General features: G+C 38.4%; 1 protein-coding gene across 10 annotated transcripts in view; it reads left to right on the top strand.

Annotated features, from left to right (window-relative positions):
• Window positions 1-525: 525 nt before the first annotated feature.
• RALGAPA1 (Ral GTPase activating protein catalytic subunit alpha 1) overlaps window positions 526-26,996 on the top strand; it is a 130,834-nt gene continuing 104,363 nt past the window's right edge. For all 10 annotated transcript variants that reach the window (XR_011151415.1, XR_011151414.1, XM_069017821.1 and 7 more), the window contains exons 1-10: window positions 526-864; window positions 11,985-12,095; window positions 12,623-12,672; window positions 14,094-14,151; window positions 14,815-14,858; window positions 15,740-15,917; window positions 17,490-17,605; window positions 19,556-19,694; window positions 25,715-25,923; window positions 26,282-26,521. Coding sequence is in view for 8 of the 10 variants with exons in the window: in XM_069017821.1 (XP_068873922.1) it covers window positions 759-864; window positions 11,985-12,095; window positions 12,623-12,672; window positions 14,094-14,151; window positions 14,815-14,858; window positions 15,740-15,917; window positions 17,490-17,605; window positions 19,556-19,694; window positions 25,715-25,923; window positions 26,282-26,521 (1,251 nt within the window). In the remaining 2 variants the exon portion in view is untranslated. The remainder of the gene's footprint in view (window positions 865-11,984; window positions 12,096-12,622; window positions 12,673-14,093; window positions 14,152-14,814; window positions 14,859-15,739; window positions 15,918-17,489; window positions 17,606-19,555; window positions 19,695-25,714; window positions 25,924-26,281; window positions 26,522-26,996) is intronic.

Genomic DNA, 26,996 nt, shown 5'->3' with positions numbered 1-26,996 from the left:
GTGGGCAGTGAAATCAGGGAGAAGCAACTTTGGGCAGGAGCTCCGAGTGAGGAGTTGCAGCACTTTCAGGACCAGTGTGGAAAGAGGAACTATGAGACACATCGTTGCTGGTTGCACAACTGAGGCTTGAGTAAAGGTTTGGAGTCGCTGCCGTGGTGAATACGGTCCCCACCTGGATTTTATTTCCTTATTGCTCACAGGATTGCCCCCTTACACTGCAGCGTCTCTGTACAGCCAGAGTAGCTGTGTAATGGGATAACTTTACATTTTACTTACAAACAGTATAAGTACAGTTTCCCACACCAGTTACTGTTGCCGAGGTGCGCAGAGGATCCTGCAGCGAGCCCCTGAACGTCCTGCCCTGCGCCCCGCTCTCCATCCTCGGCGAGGGGCTCGAGAGACGGCGCGGCCCCACCCACCACGGCTCGGAGGTGCGCTGGGCAGCGCCGCCGTGACGTCGCGACGCGGTTGCCATGGGGACGCCTGGGGTCGTACCTGACGGCTGTCGTGAAGCAGCGGGAGGAAAGCGAGGGAGGAGGAAGGGGGAGTCCAGGCCCAGCCCGGCCCCCCGGCCCGCGGGGAGTTGGCTCCGCGCCGCGCCCCTCCGCCCTCGCCGCATCGCAGTCGGAGTCAGGAGGACGAGGAGGCGGCGCTGCCGCCTCTGGCTATGTAGGGGCCCCAGAGCGGGCAGATCCGGAGGCCGCTGTTCGCCTCTGGAGCGCGGCGCCGGGGCCGGGCCCGGGGTCGGGCCCGGCGGGATGTTTTCCAAGAAGCCGCACGGGGACGTGCGGAAATCCACGCAGAAGGTGCTGGACACCCGCAAGGACCCACTCACCCGACTCAAGCACCTACGCGTCCTCATCGGTGAGGCGGCCCGGAGGGGGGAAGGGAGTGTGTCGGCGGGGGCCGCGGGTCCCGGCGTGGGAAAGACCGGGAATTTGGAGGGACTGGCTGGGCGCTGGGGCGGGAGGCGGGCTCGGGTCTCAGCTCCGGCTAGAGACCCCACCCGGCGAGCAGGGGAAGACCCCGTGCCCGGCATGGCGGGGCCGGCGGCGGCGAGACTGCAGCAATGTGCCGGGGGCTGCGGGACCCCGCGGGCGCGGCGCGGGATGCTTCGCTCGTCGCTTTTGTACTGAGACACGGACATTTCCATCTGAAGATGGAATTGCTTTGGTAACTGTGGAAGGAGGCGAAAAAGTGGTGTTCTTCGCATGTGAGTTATTCTCTAGAATACACAAACTGCTAAGTTGGTGCGCATGAATAAAAGTGGCTGGTGAGCGCAAATGATGCCTGTAACTCCCGAATCCATTTCCCCTTCGTTCTTACAGTAACAATTTATGTTTGGGTACGTTTTCAAGGTAAGAACTACAGTAGTAAGTGCTCACTAGCGTAGATGTGAATGAACTTCTATAGAGCCAGATTTAGAACACTTTTGTTTTGCCAGTTGGTAAAGGAGGACACACAAGCCCTTACATGCTGCTGCAGTTCCATGTGAGCTGCCATTTAACCTGACCAGTGAATGAGAAATTGTGATTATACAGCATAACTGCCTAATGAAAAAACCAGGGAGAAACAAATACAAACCTAGGATTAACCATGCCAAGATATCTGTTAGTTGCATGTGTTTGTAAAAATCTAAGTCATTGTCATCAATCTGTCCTTGAAAGAAGAAGCTTGCTCTGGAGTCTCTTCTGGGCGCTTCAGTCCTGTAAATGCGTGTGTTGCTTCTGACAGTTTATCAACATGTGAGCAGGGCTGGGTCAAGGGCAACTGCCTTCCGTGTTTAGCACAGAATGCTGAATGGATTATTCTGGGTTCTGCCCACAGTCTGGTGGTATTTATGTATCTTGTCCTCCAAAGCTGAATTCTTTCCTTTCAAAGGAAAACGGCTATTTCTCCCTTTTTTTGCCTTGGTGTTTAAACGAACAGGTGTTCCCATGTTGCACCATCTGCTTCTGCATGAGTTATTTTCTGCAACATAGTAATTATCTAGACTTGAAATGGAGCATAGTTTTGTAGCTAGCTATCTAAGAGACTTCAGTAGTCAGATGCACCCTCTTGCCTCGCTCAGAATGTACCGCTCTTCCTAACTAGCTGTACTGAGCCAGTTGTAGCTTGCTCTGTGTTGATTTTTTGCTACTTCCTCAGTTGGAACTTAAGAGGAAAAAACATTCTAAAGAAGCTAAGTACCTCTGAATTTAGATTTCCTGGCTAAAATATATTGAATATTTCTAGTTTTGCTTTAGTCTGCAAAACACTCTGAATGATTTTGATCTGATCTGTTCTAGATTTTGTATTTATGTTGCTTGCAATTTATTAACGAGGTTTTTTTTCTTCAGCTTTCTTAATAATTGGGTGCCTTCTGTAAGTTACAAGCCATAAGCAATGTCAAGCGGACACTCTTATCTAATCTAAGGTTTCTGTTTACTGGCTGTAGGACAGACTAAATTTGCTGGGGATGTTTTCATATGATGCCCTACCCCCCCCACCATGTGTATGTCTCAGCTGCTGAAGCAATAGCTCCCACACATCCTTTCTCCAGGTTTGGGAGAACACAGTGTGTGAGTAACTGCGTAATTAGGCAAAGGTGTAGCAGTACTCTTCAGCTTGTCTGTTTTGGATACAAGATTTTGTCATTATGTGGATATTCCTAGGTACATGAGGTACAAAACCAGGGCGTTTTTTAGGGCAGAAGAATAAGGTATTTTCATACATATTCCTACTGTAATGCAAGAGGAGTATTTGAAGTCTGTCTTCTGCTGTGATCAGCTCCTCACCTTAATCCTTTCTCTACTGCCTAAAGTGGCTTCCAAAACATAAGATCTATGGCCTTTCTTCTCCAGCTGTTTCTTTGACTAATCTTCAGGACCAGATAAAAAAAATTAAGGTGCCCCCATAAGACAGACTGCTCCCTGAGGTGGCTTTTCATACAGGCACCGTCCCACAGCTTGAGCAGTGAAGTGCTGTGTATCATTTTGTCCTCAGTCACAATTCCCCCAGAAAAATAATTGCCATATTTCCATGTGTTCAGGGGAGCCAAATTAGCTATTGCCAACAGACTATCTGAGGGGATGGGCAGGAAATTTCAGGTCATGTCTGTTCAGCATCTTCACGAAGGAAAAATGATTTATTTTGTTTATTGCTCTTAGCCTCTGCACACTGGAGACTAAAAGATACCCAGAAGAGAATTTTCTGCAGTTTCACATACAGGAGAAGGAGAGAATTTTCTCTTGTTCTTTAATTTATAATATTTTCAGTAGGTCTGCAAGGTGTATTGGACCAGAGTTCATTTTTTTTTGCTGTACATTTTAGTCTTTGGTTCAGAAACAATAAACAGGTATGGCCTTGGATTCGTGGTTAAGACTTGAGGGGAGGAAAGGGAGTTTTAGTTTATTTCCCTGCTATTTTAACAAGGCATCCAAAGCAGCAGTTCTCCAGTAAGCCAAAATAATGGAATAGTCATGAATAGAGGTGAGTGCTTGTGAATCATAGACTGATGGCTGTCCATTAGCCAAAGAGAAATCAAAAAAATTTAGTTATGGGAAAACGCTGAGAGTTGCATCCTGCAAGGCAATGGTGCAAGTCAGGCATCATCTAAAAATATTTAAATTAGTATAATGCCATTTTTAGTGAGCATCAGAAGAGACTGAACAATATCAAAGAACCTAATACGAAGCTAAGTGGATGGATAGCACAAAGAGCTGTGACTTTTATTTTTAACAAATTAAAAGTAGTGTACATTAGGTGGAATTTTTAAAATGTCTGTTAGAAGATAGCTTAGAATGAAGTGAGTTGTATTCTTTTAAGAAAAAGTATCCTGTCATTGGTGACAACTCAGTTTAAATTTAGTAAAAAATGCAAATGAGTCTGCTTAAAGATATATAAAAAATTTTGTGTCTTTTGTAAAGCAGTGGGGTTCCATTGTACCAAATACCATTGCAGCTTTAGGAGTCTTGTTGCTATAGTCAGTGTATAGAAGATTTAGGTATGGGAATGACTCAGATGAGAGTAAAACTTTAATGTGGAAAGACACTGAAAGCTTTACAATTCCTTTGTGTAGGGACAGAGGGTGAAAAACTATATGAAAAAGACTAGGAAAAACATCTATTAAGGCTTATCAAATTTGAAGTTACAAGTTACAGTAAATGATTTTTGTCTTGGGAAGCTCTTGAATGCTAGGCTAGCAATCAGTTATGGGCATACTGGGGGAAAATGCTTTTCTTGTGGTTTGGGTTTTGGTTTTGTTTCTCTGTTTTATTTTTTTTTCTGAAGCTCTTTAGTAGATAACTGCTCTTTTCCACTTCAGTCCTTTATCCTGTCTCTGATTCTCTGATCTGCTTCAGTTTGGCTCTATTCAGCCTTCTTTTGTAATTTGGGAACCCAAGAAAATTATGTGAAATTCAGGTGACTAATTCAGAATTGATTAAATTATTTGTTAAAGTAAGTACAATATATGATAAATTTATGCATGTCATAGGTATAAGGTTTTTTTAGTAGAAGTTAAAGCCTTTAGGAGACCCCTGAGTAGTAAGAAATATTATTATTGCTAAGAAATGCTAAGAAAAATTGGAAAGATTGAGGTCTCATATATTGGAACTTAGCAGAATATGAGCAAAGGTAATCTGCTTTTCATTGTTATGTTGGTGCAGTATATTTCTGGAAACAACTGCAGCTATCTGGTTTAATAGATTTTATTCTTCTGAGATGTATTAGTTTCTTCACATAGGGTAGTATTTACCCCACTCTGCTCCATTTGGTTTTTTCCTTCTCAGTTCTGGGAAGTGCCTTAGAGTCTCATACAGTTCCCCAGCGCTGATTTGGTCAGTGTGTGACTCTTTAACAAACTGTTGTGCTGTCTTGTTCTGTATGCTGGAAATGCTCTAACAGTTTTGTTTGCTGTGTGTGACTGCAGTAGTTAGAGCATCCGAACCTTGGGCGGGAATGGTGGACAGGATTCCCTGGGGGTCTGTGTGGCAGCAGCAAGGCCTTGCTGGAAGGAAGGCTGCCAGCTGCAGTTGGTGCAGGTGTGATCACTGAGGCTTCTCTAGCTGATGAAAGGGAGGCACATCATGTACCTTACAGAGTTAGGTATTGCCTGTACAATGATTTTCCAGAAAAGATATCTATATATATATATGTACATATTTTTAGCAGTCCCCAATCAATTAGCTGATTGCAATTTTTAGGATCATTGAAGTGGAAATAATATGGCATTATTCTTAAAATGTTGCACTGTTTAATCAGACTTCAACATCAAACTAAAATTCTATGATTTTAAAATGGTCATTTATAAAAGTTTGTTCTAGTAATCTTTCAAGCATGAGATCTTGGTTTATTTGTCCTTTGCTAAAACAGTGCTTTGAGTTTGAGCATTCTATAAATAATTAAGACAACTAGGTATGTGACCCTTCATAAGATCATACTTTAACAATAGTGACTTTTTGTTTTGATATCACATATGTTGGTGCTACCTGTTGAATTTGAAGTTTCAGTCAGAATTTGGAAATATATGTATTTTTTTTAAGCTAAAACCTCTAAATATTTAATGATTTCTGTGAAATCCTACTGTGCAAGTAAGTCAAATGAATATACTTGGTTTAAAATTTACTTATAGGCCTGAATTTTTAAGATACTTGTTTTCTTGTTGGGTGGGTTTTTTTCCCCTTCCTTTTTCACTTTTTTTGTAGAGTAGAAGTTATAGGCCTATGATCTGTTAATCCAGAGTAAAGAAAAAAGGAAATATATTGTTTCTCATGAATTATTATATTTGTATCTGATATCTAAAACTATACTGCTTTCATCTCTGGAACCATGGAGAGAATACTTGCAAAATGCAAGAGAACGGAGTATGTAAAGTGGAGGCTATTTATTTTATTATTTTGTTTTGTTATTCTTGGTGGTTGGTTAGTGCTGGACATCTCATGTAAATAGTCTTTGATAGGGAAAAGTCAAATTATATGGGATAGAATGAAATGGACCACATTCAAAGTCAAATGCTATACCATTCTGATATATCATTTAATATTAAACAATATATTTAAACAGAGATTGTATTCATCTAAAGGGATTTTAATTTAAGAAATCTATTTCACTGGCAGTTAGCCCTAATGCTTCAGCTGGATGGCATTCATTGGTGTTGCACAGCATCATCATCAGTCATAAATGAAAAATGTTTTATCATTGTTAAAGTGACAGCAGATGAGAAGATGCAACAAAACTAGCTGCCTGGAGTTTCTGTGGATGTGCAAAGATGTATTATTTTTGGCAAGAGTTGTAGACTTTTTTTTCTCTTTCCTGGTTAGTCTAACTGCAGAGGTCCTGTCACTGCTCATATAACTCACGGATCTGGATGTGGGTTTGCATGCAGTGTAAGAAATTGGTCTTTATGTTCTGTCACTCTTGACTTAACCCTGAACATGTTATGCTTTGGTCAGGAACAGAGGGGGAAGATTTACTCTGCTTTAGTATTTTGGTTAATGTTACACTCGACTTGCAGAGTTCAGCAGTGGCCAGGGCTGCTGAATTGCAAGGCTAAGGGCTGGAGCCAGATCAAAGCCTCAGGGTAGACAAGAGGGAGGCTCTGACCACTTGGTTGCAAAGGAAAGGTCTGTGTGGGTTTAGCTCTGACAGTTTGGAATGAAGATAAGTACATTACTATGGAAGTGTCTGAAGTTGCTCAAATAAAAGCTGAAGTTCTGGAACACATGTGAATTGTTCTGGAAGTATTTCTTAAAAGTTTGCTAGTGTAACTCTCAGACTCTGCAAGCACCCTTAGAGAATTAGCTTGGAAAGCTGGCAGCTGCTTCTGCTCATTCCTGTAGAGCACTGGTATAGTAAGAGTTTGTATGCAGATGATGTTCATCGGTGCTGTTAACCTGCTTATTCATTTGTGATTTTTTTTTTCATTTGTATCTAGAAGATTGTGATCAGGAGTTCAGACTTGTCAGATGCAAAATAGAAGTCCATTAGAAGATTTCTTCAAGTCATGTTCCTTTTTCAGTACCAAAACCTTCAAGAATATTTTCTTTGACAGAATTACCTTTTAAAAAAAAAATGGTTTTGCCAAATAGCTTAGTTAGCAGTAACAGCTAACGTGAAGCCTTTGTTTAATAGATTTGCATTTGTGGTCTGTTATCAGGGCTCTTTCACTTTGACAGTCTGTTAACTGTGCCAAAGCTACCAGTTAGTTCCCGAGGTTTTCCACTTAACCTTTCTCAGTTACATGCTTTTCTATTCGAGACAGTCCCTATGTAACCAAATCTCTCTACTGTTCTGCTGTAAAGAAACAGTATTGGTCTAAAAGTCTGTCCATCAACTCAGGTTCAACCCACTACACCCTTAAATTTTTCAGCTTGGAGAATTAAAAATAAATAAGTTTGCTTATCCATTGAGGACATGGAAACCTTTGCTTTCTAGTGGCACCGGTTTGTTACAGAGATTAATATTGACCTTGTCAGTCCATAGCAGGCCTCTGCTTTACAGAAATAGATCCAGAAGTCTGGCCATCTTCCAGGTCATTGTTTGCTGCAGTTGTCAGTTTGGTTTGTGGTAAGGGCAAGGGAAAGTGACTTAAAAGCCAGTAAGTCTTGGAAGGAGGCAGGATAATATTTTCATTATACTACCTGCTCTGACAATTTTATGTATAAACATAGTATTAAATTCTAAAACTCTTAAAATAGAGCATGAAATTAACCACAACTTAATCTGTAATCATACAGACTATTTTCTTAATTTCTGCGATGCAGTGTGAACTGATGAAAGTTCTCTTCAGAAGAGTTAAAATATATGTCTAAAATCTGTTTTGGTGGGGTTTGCTTTGTTTTAAGGAGAAAGTTGCGTTTAAGCACAAAGAAACAGCATACTGTGTAACATTAAAATATTATAAAGCAAATAAGCTAGTACTTTTCTGCACAGGACAGAACTTTAAAGGTAAACAATTGAAATACTGAACTTAAAACAAAACGGACCCTGCCAAAACAGATTCAGGCTTTTTCTTTTAACAAAAAATAGCACCACCGAACACAGAGTTAGTATGGAGATCAGATTGGTACCAGTTATTAAGTTACAGAAAATTATTAAGGAAAAAACTGCAAAGATCCATGTTTATTGCTGTTGGGAAGAAAACTGCATTTTCTTGACAACTAGCTTTCATAAAATGCTGAAAATCTGGATTTTAGTGTACTGAAACTATGCTTTGTACAGTAGAAACTTTAGTTTTTACATCCCTTTGGAATACAGTAGTATCCCATTTTTCCCTCTCCCATTCTGAGGAACTTTTCCAACTATTTCATATGATGCCAGCTCTATTTCTGAGTCCTTCCCTCCTCCCAATCCAGATTTAGAAGCAAGAACAGAAGGAATACTTTAGTTTGTGTTAGTTACATGACCTGTGGTGGAAGAATGTGAAATTCTTTTGTTTAAAAAAGAGGAATGCATAGGAAGTTATAGAGAAAAGCCTCTTTCTGTTTAATCACACTTTACATAAAAAAAAGCTGTCTCTTCTTAAAAAGCCAGAAAATATTTAACTAGTCAAAGCAGACAAGCAACTTCCTGCAAATTCCTGGTTCCAGGCTGTCTGAAAAGGTTATGCTGCTTGTAGAAGAAATGATTTTTACCTGTATGCAATATGCATGGTACTTTAAGAGAGCATAGAGAAGAGACAGTGACCTGGTGTTGGAGAAAATGGTTTATGATGCAAGAGTTGAGGAGCTGTTCCTTTAGCTGATGACAAGGTTAGAGGTAAACTGAAAATTTTAGAGACATTAGGAAAAAGATCAAATCCTTGATTAAGGAAGAAAGCTGTAACAGCAGCATATAACTGGAAATTTTAATGGTACAGCAATCAAGGAGAGCAGTAGTCTCTCCATACATGTATTAGTCTTATGGGTTGTGTTCAGTGTAGAGGTAGCTGTGAAATGGAATGACGTTTACAGGTGGCCAGATCAAGCTCTCTCAAGGTCTACATTGTTATCTCCATGCTGTATCTGCTATTTTCCCCCTCCTTCTTCTTGCCATAATTCATGTCAGAGTATTCTTAATGACTTCCAAACTTCTTGACCAATGCAAGGTTCCAAATTTCTGCACTAGCAGCTGTCTGAATCACTATAGGTGTCTTTTGATGTTGAGCAGATGTTCTCTTTTGCTGTAGGTGGCAAGCCTGTCAGATGAATAACTGTGTTTTCTCTCCCTCAGGAGGAAAGCTGTTTTTCAGCATTAACAGAAACAGTTAGTGGGTTTTTAAAAAAGTATTATTTTCACGTAGTAAAAGAATAAAATTCCCATTAAATAAAATGTTATATTTTCTTCCATCTGAAGCAATAGTATTTATTGCAAGAATTCAGTTGTTAACTGGTTTCAATTTAAAAAACTTGCTTTTGATTATGCTCTCAAGTGTGTTCTTAGGAAGGAATCAGAGTGAAATGCATTTGCTATAGAAATTGCAAAGTCAAGGAATTTTTTACTCTCCTCCTACTCTTGCAAGCTCTAACTGTATTCTGAGGGTATGCTTTTAATGTTAATTGGGTGTTAGTGGTAGTAATACAGGTCTACTCCTTCAAGCATTTTTTGAGATGATTGACACCATATTATTTTTAAATAAGTAGAAAACAAACAAAAAATTTTAAAAAGGACAATTTTTCGAAATTCCTCCTCATCCCGCACCCCAAAGGTGGAATGCCTTACCACAGTACCAGTTGTACATATGCACTTATGTGGTAAAATGATAGTCAGTGTTCAGCTGGTTATGTAGACAAGTCTTCAGTTTGTTGCCTGAAGAATTTAGGAATAGCATCTCCAAAAATTACTGACTCTTGTGTTAAGATTGAGTGTTTAAAGAATACATTTGGTTTAGGCATTCGGGTTTTTTCTTTTGGTCTGCTTCAGAGTTGACCCATGACTGAGGAAAGAATGAGGGCCTATTTCAGGAAATGAAACATTTAACATGCCTGCAAAAATGCAGCATTTCTGTGTTTTGATTGGAAGGGACCCTGTTTAACTGCTTCCTATCACTTTAGCATTTGGAACTAGTGTTTTCTGCACCTTTGCATTGAGTGAACCATTCCACTGCTTTCTACGTGCAATTCCTATACAGTCCTATAAACATATGGACTACAAGATATCTTCTGTCACCCTTCTTTCTCCTGAAGGTCTCAATCATTGCTTTCTCTTTTTTTTTTTTGTTTAATCCATCCATCTCAAACTCTTTATTTTCCTTCCAGTATTTTCCTGTCCCTAGCCTAGGACTGACTTAAGGCTCTGCCCATGAGCGGAAATGGTTGTAGTTGTTGTGCTTATGCTCTAGTCATAGCTCCATTTTGTATGCATTTCCCTGATCAACTGAAAATACTCATTCAGCTTGTTTCAAGTGGAATTGGTTTTTGTTGTCATTTAGCATTTGTGTCGCTAAACTGTAGCAGTTGAGCTGCTGATCTGTAGATGATGTGGCAGTTTCTGCAAACCCGGGGGTTTGGCAAGCCTTTAGATGGTCAGGTGCACGCTTGCTGCTCTGGACTGCTGTTTATTCCTAGCTGAGCTGCCTTGCTTGAGTTGATCTTGGTTGCTGATGTAGCCCTACTGCTCCAAGAGCACCCTGGCTCTACTACGCTCATTATGCAAGGTGTTGGCAGAATGCTGTGATACAGCAAAAATTAAATCTGTATTGGAAACTTTTATGGCAAAATTTGTGTTAGAATTGGGTTAATAATCCTCTAGAGCTACATAAGAAAACATAACTGAAAATATGCCATGCTTTTGGCCGTCCTTTCAGTTGATTGTTCCTGTCTTTATACTCTGCCATTTGTGTATATCCAGTCGTGTGAGATGATACAGATTGATGTAATTCTAAAACAGGTTAAAAACCCTGTGATCCAACACAGAAGGAGCTGTTTAGAAGATATATCTACCGTGAAAGAGGATGTCTCAGTGTATACAGCTGGTGAAAGGGTATAAAAGTTTTGCTTGCCTCACTTTTCTTCATGTTTTGCTTTTGTTTGGTTTTGTTTGTTTCCCATGAGTATTCTGAAAAAGAGGAGAGTTTTGCCACTTGAAATGCTGTCTTCCTGCTCCTCTGTGCTTCCATGGTATTGTTTTGTCCACCTAGTTTCTCAAGTCTTATGTAGTTGAATAACAGGAGAGGGAGTGTCTTTTGTTTCAGTGTGTACTAAGGCTTGATTGTTTAAAATGATCACTTTAAAATTAATCAAGATAAGTCACTGTGTATTTCTTTACTGGGAATTTGCAGAAAACCATCTAGAGAGTTGTGGGAAGAGAGTCTGGAAACCTTCCTGGGGTACAGAAGAAAGCACATTCCTCTATACATACAGTGATGTTTCCACCTGAGGGTATCCCTGAGGTCCCATCTTCTGATCTCCTGAGACCACAAAATGAAAGGAGGGTGGGGGACTGAGCCAGACTGCAAAGTAAAGTGTGTGTTGGAAGTTGGAGGGAATAAGGAAGCAACAGTGGGAATCCAGTGCTTCTGTTTGTGTCCTCCCAGCTTGTTTCTCTACAGAGCAGATATGTTCCTCACTTAACATCCTTCTTCCACGTTCTTTAAGCTTAGTTGTGTTTAGTACTTACTGTTGGGGATTGTGATGATCTTTCTGTTTCAGAGTTCGGGCAGTGTCACTAGCTTTAGTTCTATTAAATTGACAATTAAAACCAAATTAATCTGTACAGTGCTAGTCTTGATGGAATTAGGGTTCATGGCAGGCATTTGTTTGCATTACTGTCATGCAAACAATGGGTGTACAAGAAGATGCTGCTTTCTGCTTTAAAATTCACTAGGCGCTTACAGCATGCCATACTGAATTTCATTAGCCTCAGTGTAAAGAATGAAAACATCAATAGTTTCTTTAATTATTTAGTTATTTAATTATTTTAAAAACAATATTTTTTCTTTTAAATATTTCAGTTCTTACCACTGGATAATGGTTGACTCTTAATATTTGAAAGAAATATAAATAGTGTTCTGTTCTGTTTTTCAGAGAATGCAGAATCAATTGATCTCAAACAGTTTTTCGACCAACATTTTTCACATATATATTATGTGTTCTTTGAAAACTTTGTGACTATTGAAGTGAACCTTAAACAAAAAGGTGAGTATTTCAGATAGAACTCTTTTTTTCTTGATGCTTGTGTTTTTGTTGTAAAATAAAGCAGGGTGCTATAAATAAAGCTCTGTTTGGTCACAAATGATAACATTAGCTATGCAGAAATATGTCTAAGAACTAACTTTGCAAATAAAGGCAGAGCAATGAGATGTGTATTCAGTGGAGGTGAGGAAGGAGTGTTTATTCTCTGATGACTCTGTTTGCCCTTTTGCAAAGTGAGGGTTCTTAAGGTGTTATACCTAGTGCTCTGCGGAATTATTCTTTCACAAGATACTGTGTAACTTAATCTCTCCCAGCTGTAGATGCCATAATAGGAAGTTATACAAATTGTAGCTGCTATAAACTTTATTTGTGGAGTATAATTTTTATTTGCAGAAGCAGTGCAAAGTTATGGTTGTATAAATGCAGGTTTTCATTTTACACATTTAAGGGTCTTTGTTTTGATAAAGAAAGTGCATATTCTGATTATTTTTAACTATTTAACTATTTTAATTATTTATTTTTGCAACTAGGTCACAAGTCTCAGAGAGAAGAATTAGATTCTATTCTTTTTATTTTTGAGGTAAGATATTTTGAATTTTTTTTCTTTAAGTCCTGTTATTCTACAGTTGTCTGGAAATACACTTTGCGTTTAACTGCATTCCTTCTTCCTTTTGCATAGAGCTGCATTTATGTGCTTTGTGTGAAAAATAAAAATTTGACTTGCAGTTTTGCAAGAAGATGTCTTAACTGGAAAGAGATGTTTCTGTGTCTCTAGATAGTTGATTAGTCTTTGGTGGTGGTATTTCCCCATAATGTATTATATACATTGAAATTCTTAGAAAGGTGATATCTGTTTAATCATTTTATTTTTGACCTTTTGATTACATATTATCTCTGATTTCTCTCATAATAGATTGCTACTGCACATTTTTTTCTAGATCCTTTCTGAAAAATATTCCTTATTTTAAAAAATATTCATTATTTGAAAATTGCATCTCACAATATTGTTTCTTAAAGCGTATCTTAATCAAGATTAATTGGATACTAATGAAATAATTTAACAAAATTAGAACATTTCTAAGCAGACACTGTAGTTTAGAAACAGCTTATATTTGTCAAGTTTTCATCTTTCCTTTTTGATGGAGGCTTCTAATTATAGAACAAGCATTGAGCTTTTTAAAAATTTGCAAAACTAAAAGCTGATTGATGTTTATCACATGGTTGAATATGAATTCAGTTATTATTTATTTGTTAGTGAGGTACATTGCTGAATCTGAAGGAGAGCTAGTTCATTTGTTCACTAGTTCCTGCATAAAGGAATGTTGTGTGATCTGTGCTTTGGAAGCATTTGCACAGTGTGCTTGAGGGCCACAACCAGAAATTCATTTGGGAAATCGGGTTATTTACAAGTTGCAAATGCCTCTAATGTAAATGTTGCAAGTCCTACATGATAGATTTTTAATTACTAACTGTGCTCTGTTTCTTGTCTCTGGAAATGATCATTCTATTTGTAGAGGTCTTGTCTTCATTGTTTTGCTGTAGCTCACTACCCCTTGGTTGAGAAGGCTAAAGCAAATGTTTGCTTGTGCCACAGAGGCAAGTTGACAGCTGAACATCCTAGCTGAAGCCATTAGAAAGGTGGAATAACTTAATGCAATCTGTTGTGAACTAGGGCAACTGAGACAGACACTCATCCCATTCCATCCCATTCCCTCTGCTGTAAGCAGCAGTATCCATCAGAGAGGCAGTGGAGCCAAATGACCTCCAGTAACATCTGAAGTCTCCAATGCAGGACTCAGAGACAGTCTGTCAGAGCCTTTGGGCTTCTTAGCTTTAGGAATGGGATCATCTTGAAAGGACAATAGTGCTTCCAAGGAAAACATTGTGGGAATTTTCTAAGTTGATGCTTCAGCTTCTGATCTGTGGCCTTTGTGAAAGGGCTGTTTGGTCTTTCAAGAGTGATATCTACAACATACATCCTTGGGTTCTGGTTTTTTATAGAAAATTTTACAACTCCTTCCTGAAAGGATTCATCAGAGATGGCAATTTCATAGTATCGGTAAGTTGATTTTTGTTTTCTCCCTCTCTCTTTCCCTTTTTCTTTCATTTTACTTTTTGTTTGTAGCTACTAATTAGTGGCTACTATGCCATTCATTTCCTTAAACTTAAAGTGGCTTAACAGGGGTTATGGTCTTGAAAATTTTGCAAGCTGGGTGAAGGAAAATAAAAAAGAAAATAAGAGAAACAGACAAAAAACCTCACCGATGTAGTGAATACTCTTCTAGATAGATTTAAATCTGGGAATATAGAAATAGAAGAGTGGCTGAGAAAGAACAGATGAAAAGTTGAAAGTTTTAATTATTATTTTTTTCCTTATTTTTTTTCTCTTAGTAATACATTTCAGAATTGACATGAGGTATTTGTAAACAGGGAATGCTGATTCTATGCGTAGTGATGACTTACTTTTAATGTGCACATCTCAAAAATCTTTGGGGAAAGATATTATATGAGGAAGCTATGAAAGGTGATACTTGGTTATTTTTCCTTCTGGCATTGAGTCAATCGCTTGAAGGTATCAAGGTCACCAAGATTAAATTGGAGATTGCCAAGGACTTGTTTAAAAGTGACTATCAAGTCTGACCGAGAACTCTGACATCTTACTTAATATAAAAAGAAAGAACACAAGCAAATAAATTTTTTTCTCCTTTTTTTTTTTTTTTAGGGTTGATTTTAAAGAAGCTTCTTCACACTGGAAATTCATTAAAGGTATTGCAAAAAATTGCATGGTCTTTTACCTATAATACTTAAAAATACAAATAAGAATATAAGGACAAATTTTCACAGTAAAGGCATAGGCGTGAGAACCAGATCATGACTTGTGTGTCATGAAAGAATGACTTCAAATCATCAGCTTTATCTCAGTCAAACTCCTCACAGTAGTAATGTGTTTATATAGAGTAGCCAGTGGTTTAAAGGATTTTGCATTAACAAAATAGTAAGCCTTAACTGTTCATTGTTACAGGCAAGGAAGCTGATTCTAGGGCTCAGGCTACCTTGGAATTGGAAGATTATCTATGCCAGGGAGACCTGCTGGTGGGTAGAGTAATTTAAATGATTGACCATGGGACAAAACAGCTGTACCACTCCTCTGTAAACCACCTGCAGGCTCCTCTGGTACTGAAATTCTCCAGTGTGAGAGCCAGGAAGGGAATGCTCTAGGAGTCCATTACCTTTTTTTGAAGGAGAAATGGAAGAAGGTAGAATTGGTCCTTCTGATACAGAAAGCTCACTCTGTTGTTATAATTCATGAACACATTTGGAAATTTTATGTTGGCCTTTGTTTTTTCTGAAAAATTAATGTGGCATCTCACAGTGCTGTAGTCAAGCAAGTGATTAGATATGTGTTGGTTTTCTTTCTCTTCTTTCAGAGAAACCCATGTGAAAAATTCTTTGAGGCAAACAGCAGTGAAGGTGCCAGGCTTGCCCTTGCATTTCATCAGGAGCAGCAGATATGTTAATTTGGCTCTGCTGATTGCTGGGGGTCATACTCTTATTTTTTTATTGCTCCCCTTCTCTCTCCAGGACAAATGGAAATGCTTTTCTTTGTTCTGGGACAAGATAACTTATTCCATGTTTTTTCCTTTAAGATACGTCGAGAGGGTGTGCGTCTCTTTCTTTTGTGGCTGCAAGCACTTCAGAATAACTGTAGTAAGGAGCAATTATGGATGTTTTCTTGCTTGATTCCTGGATTTTCGTCACCACAGTCTGAATATGGACCCCGAACACTAGATAATCTCATTAACCCTCCCCTTAATGTCCAAGAAAGTAAGTAATTCGGTAATATTACTCAATCCTTGACATAATTCAAATCTTGTCACAGACAAGGCAAGTTGAAGTAACTGACATGCATATGTCCCCAGGGAGATGATGGAGCTGAGATGAGTTTCTTAGCAGTTTGTCAGATCTTCTTTCTGAAGCAATTTCTGTCTTTTCTGTTGTTTTTCAGGATCAGTTGTTTTTTGTGATTGTTGGGGTTTTTCCCCCCAGGTAGGCTATTGTAGCTTAACACATAGTGGTGAAAATAAACTGACCAATTGTGTGTAATTCTTAAGAATTGCAAGAGGATCCTGCATCTGCTGCAAACTTGCGCAGGAATTCTGCTTGTGTCAAACATTTGCACTGGCTTTGTTCATACTCCAGGGAGCAGGCTGTGCAAAGCAGTTTCTGGTGTGGCCTTCAAGAGAGTGAGTGGTTGTTAGGGCAGTGTGTAAGGAAAAATGTGTCTGTGTATGACCAGGCAATTAAGGCTGTCCTATTCTTGCAACCTGGAATCTTTGAAAATAATCAGACCTTGTAAATTGCAAAACTTGAGGTGCTAAAGGTTTGCATCAGTGGAAAAGCTTGAGCATTCTGAAATGAGGTTTTTATACTTTCTGATGTTTTTTTCTTAATGGTAAGGTCATTATCTTGGCCCTAATCAATAGAGTGAGGATGATTTTTCTCTTAAGATGATTCTTAGGACAGTTTTTCCTTTGTTCACTCTAATGTTAAGTGCTTCCTAACTCAATTTATTCTTGATAGTGGGATTTGAAACTCATTTATTAATGAATTGCAGTTAGATGGGGTCTTTGAATGTAAGTGCAAACTGTGCAGTCACATAAATGGGAATAAGAACTTGAATGCTTTTTCCCCTGGATGTTGTGCTGTTGCCTTCTTTCCATCTTCTCTTAGTATTTAAGTATTTTATTGCTTGTAGAGGAAAGCAGTGTCTCCATGACTAGCAATTAAATTTGCTGAAACACAGCAGACAAATTTCATGGCAGGATAGGTCTGCAAGTAAAATTTTGCTATCTACTTAAGCCCTTTTTTATTGTTATCTTGTGAAATTCAGAGTGCAAGGAATTGTATGTGAACATCTAACTACAGGAACAGGAGAAAAATCAACTCTGAACTAGCTTCACTGTCGAGGCAAAGAAGGATACAGCTAGTAAAATTTAAAGGAAATGCAACTGATCAACTGCTAAATGGGCAAATGGTAAAAGATGTAAATAAAGATTTGGCATTTGTGTACCATAAGTGTTACACTGTTGTTTGCATAAATTCCAGAAGAAATTAATTACACCTTTTGGAAAAATTTGGGTTTGGCAGGTAGATTCCAAAAGTGCATATAGAAAACCTACTTACTGTCTGCTGTGCTTTTTATATGTGTAAGAAATTAGTTCCATGGTGGTTTATTAGTCAAAATTTCCTGATTTTCATTAATCTATGGGTGGACTGTTTTACCTGTAACTGTCTCTGCTTGCTGCAGTGCATTTCTACTTTCATAGCTTGGTAGATGTTTACGCGTGAGAAGAAATGGTCTAAATGTTAGATGTACTTCTGTTTTTCTTTAAATAGCTCAAGTAACTATAGAAGAAATCACTCCACTTGTTCCTCCACAATCAGGAGATAAAGGACAAGAAGATTTAACAAGCTATTTTTTAGAAGCACTTTTGAAATACATGGTAATTCAGGTATGTTCTATAGTTTTCAAGCAAACAGGTATGAAACAATTAACACCTCTTTGTCCTTTATAGTAAGTTTTTTACTTGTAGCACTGCAAATGTATATAAAAATATTTTTAAGATTTCCTCCTTGCCGCTCCCTTTTTTGTAAAAAGCAAATTCTTCTAGAAAAATGTTCCCCTGTCTTCTGTGTGAAGATTCCTAGGTCTGTTACCACAGGATCTTCTGTCAGACTTTGGCATAGAGACAAAACAAGACCTTTCAGTCACTTCTAGCAATGCTGATTTCAGCTCCCTTCTCATTTTCATCTCCCCTTCCCTGTCCTGTTGTCTTCAACCAACAGTTGGATCAACTGTGTGCAGAAAATGAAGAGTTGAATGAGTATTTAGTCCATGATGTGCAACTCAGACACACACGCTGTTCTTCCCTTTGAAGTTTGACAATTCCATGATCTCAGTCAGTACAAGGCGTAGCAAAAGCTTCTGTCAAAAACTGTGGCCCAGCTGTTATATGTTATGTAATTGATTTGCTGGCCAATTAGCATGTGCTGCTTCTGAGCCTGCTGTGCTGTCATGTGCTGCATGACATGGTAGGTATTCCTGCATACTTCCTTCTGGGTCAGACTTGTCCCACAGGACCCAGTCGGCTATCCGTAAGTTTTTCTTCACACTTTTGCAGGTTTTACTAGAGAAGATGGACAGTGTACAAATATGATAAATGTTAAACATTTCATGGCTTCCCTTTATCTATCTTTCTCTGTGAACTTGCCATGCTGGAATAATTTTCAACCTCATTTTATTGCTTCCAGCATCTCCCACTTTGAACAGAGGTCTTCATACTTGTGATCTGTAGGGTAAGCTTAATGCTGGCTATTTACTTTGAAGAAAAATAGCCCTTATATTTTTAAAGATTTTTCTGTAATAAATTGTTAGTATTATATTTAAATGCAGGTAAGTCATTGAGACAGGTGTCATAGAGCTTGTTCACTATGTGAGTTCTGAAGTTGTTTGCTGAAGTCCCTTTAGAGGCACTGAGAATTGCTAGCTCCTTTGATACGAAGTTCTGCTAAAGGACTTTGTGTCACTGAATTATATGTATCACCCATTGTACTGAGTTACACTGGAGAGTGAAATATATGCATATGTGTTCCACTCTACAGACCCATTGCCCTGAAAATGGATCATAATAGGACTGTGGCCTTTGAGTAAGAAATGGGGAAGTAGAGAAGAAAGGAAAAAATAAAGAGAGGGGGAAGTCTTCCTTTATATTATTTATGATAGACTTGGCAGGTCACTTAGCTCTGCAGGCATATGGATTCTCAGGAACAAAGATGGAAACTGTATGTTGGATTTCTTGAGGAGAACTTACCATGCTTGGTAGTACTTACCATGTAGGAAAACACTTCATAGTGGGGAATGTTTAGCAATCACGATCCTTGAAAGGACATTTGTGTAACTCAACTTTAGAGTTGTATCTTCTGCTGCTTGTGGTTGAAAAATTTGTTTTGTGTTGCCAATTACACAAATGGATCCAAGTACCTATTACATCGACTATATGTACACTTGATAGTCAAAATGTCTTAGAAGTTGTTGAAGAACTATTTGGAATTATTTATTTGGTAATTATTCTTTTTTTATAAAACTTTTTGAAGTATAAAAACAGATTTGTTAAAAGCAGTCAATTTGGGCTTACTCCCTGATTTGGCAAGATGACTGCAAAAGCGAATGTATTTCTGTTGGTTTCAGTATTTTATGTGTTCATTTTCAAACAGTATTTTGGAAGAGAACAGTCTTTGTTTCATTGACATTTCCCAGCTAGTTTCTGTTTCATTTTTCTAAAACTGTTTATTAAAATATATAGGATTTTGTTTCAAAGAAATACCTTATAAAGAGGACATTTTATCAGTTACCTCTCTCTTCTATTTGTAGATATTTACTTTGTCTGAATTCTTTTTTTAAGGTTAAGAGTTTAGAATGGAAGAACAAGGAAAACCAGGAAAAGGGATTTTCATTTTTATTCTCAAATTTTAAGAAGTACTACTTACCTTCTATTTTCCCAAACATCTGTAAGGAGACCAGCTTGTATAACCCTATACTTGGTAAGTGTTAAAACAGCTGATAAGATCATTACATTTTATCTAATAGTGATGTTATGATCTGATTAGTGAGAGATGCCTCTACCCAACCGAGAGTGCCAACAAGACCAAATACTGGTTCAACAGTACTGACTTTATTTTGTAACATTAAGTGCATGAGGAAAGAAAAGACAGAGGGAGAGCGGGAAAAGGAGAGAGAGTGTGAGCAGAAGCTAGTCACCACCCATGGATCCAGCAGTGTCTTGTTGATCCTTCTGCACCCTGGGCTTGGTGGTGGGGTGCAGGACCTGGTTTGTTCATCTGTTAGTAAGTTCTGTGCTGAAAGGTGTGCTGGGTCCACAAGGTTTGCCGCTGACTATTAAATCTTTTCACTATTTATACACTTTAGCAAACAAAGGAATTAATACTCATTGGCTACAAGTAATATAGTTCTCTTATTAATTAGTATTCCATCTTCTATTGGTTAAATGCAGCTTATGTAGTTAGTCTGCATGTTCAGTCTCTCTCTTCTTCTGAGATGGTGGGTTTCTTGTGTTGGTGAGTCAGTGGTCGCAATCTCCCCCAGAGAAATTACCTTTTACCCAACTGGATCTGATTTCAGCAGAATTGCTGAGATGGTTTTAATAATTTCTTCCTTATCTTCTGCCAAATGTCTTTGTGGCCCCTAAATTCTGTATTCTATGTATCCACTATCAGTAATACGTCATTCTTCCTAAGCTTTGTTAACCTCCCCCTAGATCCTAACACAGTACATCTTGTAGTGCGTTTATACAGCCCAAGTTCTGGGTGTCCATGGAGGCATATTCAGGGGAGCTTTGGTGGCCATTGGTGGCCACAGATGCCACCTGTCCCATAACTTGGGATGATGCTTTTTTGACCGCTGATATGCGTATAAGCAGGTGCTTCTTTTCTCACAGTCTGTCACAGTTGGGAATGTGTTAACCAGGATGTGCTAACCACATCTTGCCTCTGTCAGGCCTGGAATTAGCAATTTCCTGTCACAAATTCCTCCCTTCTGTGGCCTTAACAATGTTTGAGACAGGTAATTGTGCTCTCTAACTCTTAATAAGACAATATAGCAAAGCAGTTTTTAGCTTGAGTCATGTTGCCCATGAAGGGTATTCTCCAAAAGTATTTGTCATGAAAGAGCATGTTAAGGTTCCTGTTCGTGGTTTTCAGTTCTTTGTTTGTGGAAGCCTCTGACCCTTTCATTAGAGTCAATCTTGCTGTATTGGCCTCAATGAGGTAACTTAAATGTTCTTGTAAAATTGCTCTGTAATGGGACCTATATTGTTGATCTCAGTTGTGCTCTGAAGAGAAGCTACTGCTGCTGAAATAAAAGGTGTTAGTGTGCTGTTCTTTGGGTGTGTTGGCTTTATCTGTACAGAATCCCAGTGTTTGGATTATATGGTGCTTGCTCACAGTTCTGACAGGGCAAAGTTACATTTTTGTGCCAGCTGCATTTTATCAGGAGCTTGCAGTAGGAAAAGGAAGCTAGGGTTTAGCACACTCTTCAGAGCTGATGGTGCTAGAATGTATCTTTCCTTACAGAGAGTGGGATGTTAGGTTTTGTCTAAGCAAACCTGACTTTTACTTACAGTTTTTAGCCCATTTTAAACCAGAATGTTGTTTGCAAATCTTGATTTTTTTTTTTATTTTTTTTTACTTTTTTTTATCTCAGGTTTGCATGCACACATGCACATGTTGGTTGTAGGCCAACAGAGTTCAAGACTCTTTGCAAAGCAATACCTTGTACACAGGCTTTAAGTTATCATTTCATCACTTGAGTAATACAGACACATCACCATTCCTCTTATCTGTTGATGCAGCATCTCAAAGGAACTAGTAGCGACCTCCAGACACAGTTCCATAATCTGAAATCAGGCCGTTGGGGAAGTTTGTTGAAAAGGTCTTAGTTTCTTCCAGTCCATGTACATTTATTTAGATTTCAGATTATTTATTTATTTCAGATTTCAGAGATGGTTATGTCAAAACCTGTTCTCTTGGGAAAGACAAACAGTAGGCCTTCTCATCTAGGGGAGAAGAGCCAATATAAATACAGCCATAAGTAACAGTAGAATAAGAGTTATTGGGCTGGTGCTGAAGAGGTTCAGCGATAAAACAGCTACACGAGGGATAGCAAGGAGTGCTGAGAAAGCAAACCTACCATTGCTTGATGCTCCAGAACAAGAAATATGGAAATGCTATTTTTCTCTTTCTATGAAGATCTTGATTGAGTCTTCCATAGAAGTGTTGCTCTAGTCCTCTGTTTTTCTGTGAACTGTAAACAAGAAACTTCCAAGGCCTTAGTAAAGAAGAGGACAATGAGAAACAAGAAGAAATGTGCACAGATCTCCAAAACTACTGTGAGTGCCTTATAACTGTGCACAGTGAGCAACTATAATGAGGATTTTTGGAACAATACAGTGATGAAAACAACAGAAGCACAGTAAGTTGAATTATTTTTTCTCCTCTAAGATGTTCTTCTCTGGCATGCATCTTCCCGGCCTATTTGAAAATAATCCTGTGCTTGTTCTTAATTTACAGCCTTGAGGCTGAAAGCAGGGCAAACTTGGGCACTGAGCCTGCTACTAAGAACAGTTCTCATGCTACAGGTGTAACATTTAATTTAGGAGAAGTCATGAGGTACAAATCAGAACAGTAGTTTTAATAAGCAAGCATTGATACAGGGCTTTACTGGAGATAGTATATTGGACTGAGATTTCTTTCCTTCTTTCCTGATAAATACGCTGGTTACGGCAACAAGCACCAAGCATTCCAGTTACAAGAAAGCTAGTATTGTGCCTCCTTCAAATTCTGGCTTTAGTATTACAGACTTAGAAGAGGAATACATCATTACAAAAGCTCATGAGATAGTTTTTTGAGGGGGTTGGTTTGTTTGTTTTTCTTTCATTTGGTTTGGTTTTGTTTAGAGTTTTTTGCTTTATTATGTTTTGGTTTGAGGGTTTTTTTTTGCCTTAGTGTTTACTTTGATTGTAATGTCTTTGTTAAATATCTGTTGAGATTGAGTTAAAAGCTGTTTAGGAAGAACTATAGATCTGGCAGTAATATTCCAGGGGCATTGCTTCTTCCATCATAGCCATTTCTAAGCTATTTAGATGGGCTCCTTCATTTACAGGGAAACACTAAAGTGGGCTGTCCTACAGCTGTCTTCAGCTCCTCATTCTTTATGAACCCTTCATTGTCTTAAAAATTAAGCATAGTCAAAGCTTACAGGGATTCACTGTGTTTTTGCTAGCTTGTTAATTTTCTACCCTGTGTATGTCTTCCACCACCTGCAGCTTCCTGCCCTTTTTGCCATCAGCTCACATCAGGTTCCCAGAGGGGGAAGGGCAGGGGGTGGGGAAAGCCCAAAACACAGTAGAAAGAAAAAAAGGAAAGTTGGGGGAAGGGAATATTTCCTCTTGTACTGTTTGAGTCCATCTAACAAGCTCTGTTTTGCTTTGGTTATATGTCTGTGGTCTCATCTGAAGCCTTGATACCTTCTTCCAAGATGGACAGAAATGTGAAAATACGAGAAGCAGCTGGAAGGAGGATACATTTGAGAAGCAGCTGCAGCACATAGTGCAGTTGAAACAAATTATAGAAAGAGGATGTTCTGAGAGGTTATCATGAAACAAGGAGACAGTGTGCTGCAAAAACGTGTTTACTGCATGTTTAATCTTTCTGAAAATACTGCCAGTATTGCAGTCTTTGTGCTCTGCTGAATGCTAGTAGATACCAGAGAGAACTGATTTTTGCATCTTTAAATGCTGTGCTACCAGGCATTTGCTTCCTTTTTCACAGATTGTACTGTTATACGTGCTTGTTTAAGATATCTTAGTTTTTAATTTTCTTACTAACCTGCTGCTTTCCACAGAATGTAAACAATATACTGGGGTTTTATTATTTGCAGTAAATAAACCATTTGTAAACTTGTCAAAAAGTATTCTGTGCATTTGTTACTTATGTAGGTAGATGGTATGCAAGAATCATGTGGATTTTTTCCTCTAATAATAATGCTTCCATTGAAAAGTGTGGATGTAATTTTGAAGTCTGTACAGGAAGCATTCCTTGGTTTAGCAGCAATGTGACGGGTTTATCACTACTTACATATGTGGCTTTTGAAATGATGCTGAGATAGACCAGCATGGATATCTTCAGTGCAGGTGCTGGATTTTGTGTATTTGTAGTGATAACACGGAAATCTTTACAGCAGTCTGGCAGGTTGGCTGATTTCACTTTAGATGTCTTAAAAAGGCTATCACAATATAATTGCCTAGACAAAAGTTGATTATTTCTTCACTGCTGTCCAGATTTGTCCCTCTTGGATTCTAACACCATAAACTGGCAAAGTTACGCAGGATCCTTTAAAACAACTCTTGACTTTGCATTAGGAAGATAGAGTCAGGGAATAATTTTATATTGTTCAGTGTGACTTTTAAAAATCTTTTTTGACTTTCACCATTAGTATCCTTGAACTGCCTTCTGTCTGGCCTGTAAAACCATGGAACTTCTCTCTTGCTCATGTACTGCAGGCTGTAGAAGAGTTGAGGTGCTTACATACCATCTCTGTCCAATCTGTCACTCTCTGTATATGGATATATGTTTGTTTTGGTTTGAGTTTCTTGGGTTTTTTTTGCTCTCACTAGATGAAAATCATGGTACAGAAACACCAGCATCAGGGTGTCCTGACAGCACACACCATAATCAGTCCTCACACAAATACTCATCTTCTTTTTGTTTTGGAGCACATCTCATACTTGCCCTTTTAGAACAAGGACTAGAGTTGGTTGCCATGCCGCTTGCACAGAAATGTCATTTGCACATGAAAGTACCGTTGCTGCTTCAGGTTGATGATTGGTAATGCAGAACTATTCTGCACCATGTCTTGGGTTATAAAACCCAGAAATAACATTTTGTAGTGTTAAGTCACAGAAAAATGCCCAATTTAAAAATGGGATCCATGTGTATTCCCATCTTTGTAATGCTTTTAACACACGTGTTCATTCCATCCACACCAAGCTACTAAGTACTGTCATGGGGTTTTTTTCTGAAGTAGATTCAGGAGTATTGATGACTCTAGCACAGTAGAGAACCAGAAAAGCTAAACAGTTCTGAACCATCGCGTAGAACATGGGATGGCAAAAATGGAGTTGTCAGTTACAGTCCCCAAACAAGCACAGTTCCTGCCAGCTGATGTGCCCCTGAGCATCCTTCATTACATTCCCTACAAGCCAGTACAGAAGCTACTGCCACAGAATCATCTTGCAGCTAAATCATAGGAGAATGTATGTGCCTGTGGTCTGGCAGCAAAGTCCAGCAAAATTAACCAGTGCAGATGGGGCACTAGGTGAAGCTGCAAAGCTCATGTGGCTTTGGAGCAGGATTTCTCTGTTCTATTAATCTTTCGCCTTTTGCCAGGCCAGAAGAGGCTGTGTTTATTGCATTTGCATTTTGGAATTATGTATCTCCCATCGTAGCCATGATGAAATTTGACAATATATTAATTTTATATGAAAGTAGTTTTCTTGTGTAGGTCATAGTCTAGTTAACAGTTACTTTGCTACTTGGAACTTTGTAGTTTTCAGTGAAAATTTGAAGCAGTGAGTTTGCTGAAGTTCATCTTTAAATATTGAGTATGATGTAGCTTAAAAGAACCTGAAAATAATGAAATGTGTTTACTTACATAGAAAAGAAATGCAAGCAAAAATGTGAGGCTATAGAAATCACTTTCAGATAAAAAAATTAAAGGTTCTTCATAACAGATACAAGTGTCTGTCTTTTGGATCAACAGTGTTGTCTCCCTTCAGGAGAAAATTCAACTGTTTTGTTGTCTTACAATTCTTGACATTTTCTCTGTTGCATCCATTCCAGCACATCTTGGAATGAGTGGTGCAACAGTGAATGCAACAAAACTACACCTCTGAAAGTTCATATGTATTGGTTATGGTTTTAGGATTTCCTTCTTATGCAGATCTTTCTCTCTGCACATATTTTTGAGATGTTTTATTTTCTTACAGATATACCACAAATGAGACCAAAGCCACACTATGTAATAGTTAAGAAAGATGCTGAAACCAATGAGGCAATATATTGCACAAAGGAACCTTTCATCAAGGCTCGTGTTATTGTCATTAGATGGTTGGTGTCTTTCTGGCTTGAGCCAAAACCTCATACAGGACCTCATATTCCTGGGATGGAAGGTGAAAATGTGCCAAAGAATATTCAGGTAAAACTAAATACACAAAAATGTATTTGTTTTCATGTTTTTGGCTTAATTGTTATGTCAGCAGTATGCTCTCCTCCAATAATTACAACTAATGAAAAGTTTTTGAAAAAAGGAATTTCTAAACAAATTGTATATTTGTGAGTTCACTTCGAAAAGACCTGCAATGCTGCTTTCTTTTTTCAAATTCTGCTATTTGTTTTTAATCAACTAGCCATTAGAAGCCTTAAAATGCAGTAAATCCTTTTGTTTGTTTGTTTTTTTCTTTAATTCTTTGTGCTGTTTTAAATTCTACTTAAATTGTACTGTTATATTGCTGTACTAAAAATGAACTGTGGAATATTTTAAAATTTTGTTTCAGAGAGCAGCTGCCAGCATGGCTTCAAGGGAGGACAGCAAAAATGACAGTACTGATAAGCAGGATAGAAATGCAGAACCAGAACAATCTCATTCTAATACAAGCACTCTAACAGAGAGAGAACCAAGTTCTTCTAGCCTCTGCAGTATTGATGAAGAGCATTTAACTGATATTGAAATTGTCCGGAAAGTCTTTTCTTCTAAAAGAAGCAATGTTAATTTTCTAACTGAGATTTTTCGACAGGTAAAAAACTCTTATTTTAAATGCAAGAATCTTGACTGTTGTATTGTAAGTTTTCATTATGTCATGGTTTTCTTTCTAGAGCACTTGTTAAGCAGAACATTATACCAAATTACAGGTTTCTTCTGTCATCTTGCCTTCCGAAATCGAAAAACTAAAATTCTGAAATACTTTCTGTGTAGAATACCCCCAGTTCCTGATTTTTCTAATTTTATATGTTTAATAACCAGTTTAACAACATTTAAGTTGGACTTCACAGTTCCCCATAGACAGGAATGTTTAATCTTTTCATATGTCAAAGCTGTAGGTATTAGAACTCACAACCAACCATATTAACATAAGCCTCCCGTGGGCGTCTGCAGCTGTTAAAGAGCTGTTTTAGGAGCATCTAAATGTCCTTACCTTGACAGTGTTCATCAGAAGAGTAGGACAGGTGGCTGTAGAAGGTAGCAGCTTCTGTTTCTGCCTTTACTGCAAC

This window comes from Aphelocoma coerulescens, chromosome 5, assembly GCF_041296385.1.
Source record: "Aphelocoma coerulescens isolate FSJ_1873_10779 chromosome 5, UR_Acoe_1.0, whole genome shotgun sequence".
In the NCBI taxonomy this organism is placed as follows: Eukaryota; Metazoa; Chordata; class Aves; order Passeriformes; family Corvidae; genus Aphelocoma; species Aphelocoma coerulescens.
Note: the sequence above shows the minus strand (reverse complement) of the source record. Positions and strands in the feature narration are given on the sequence as shown.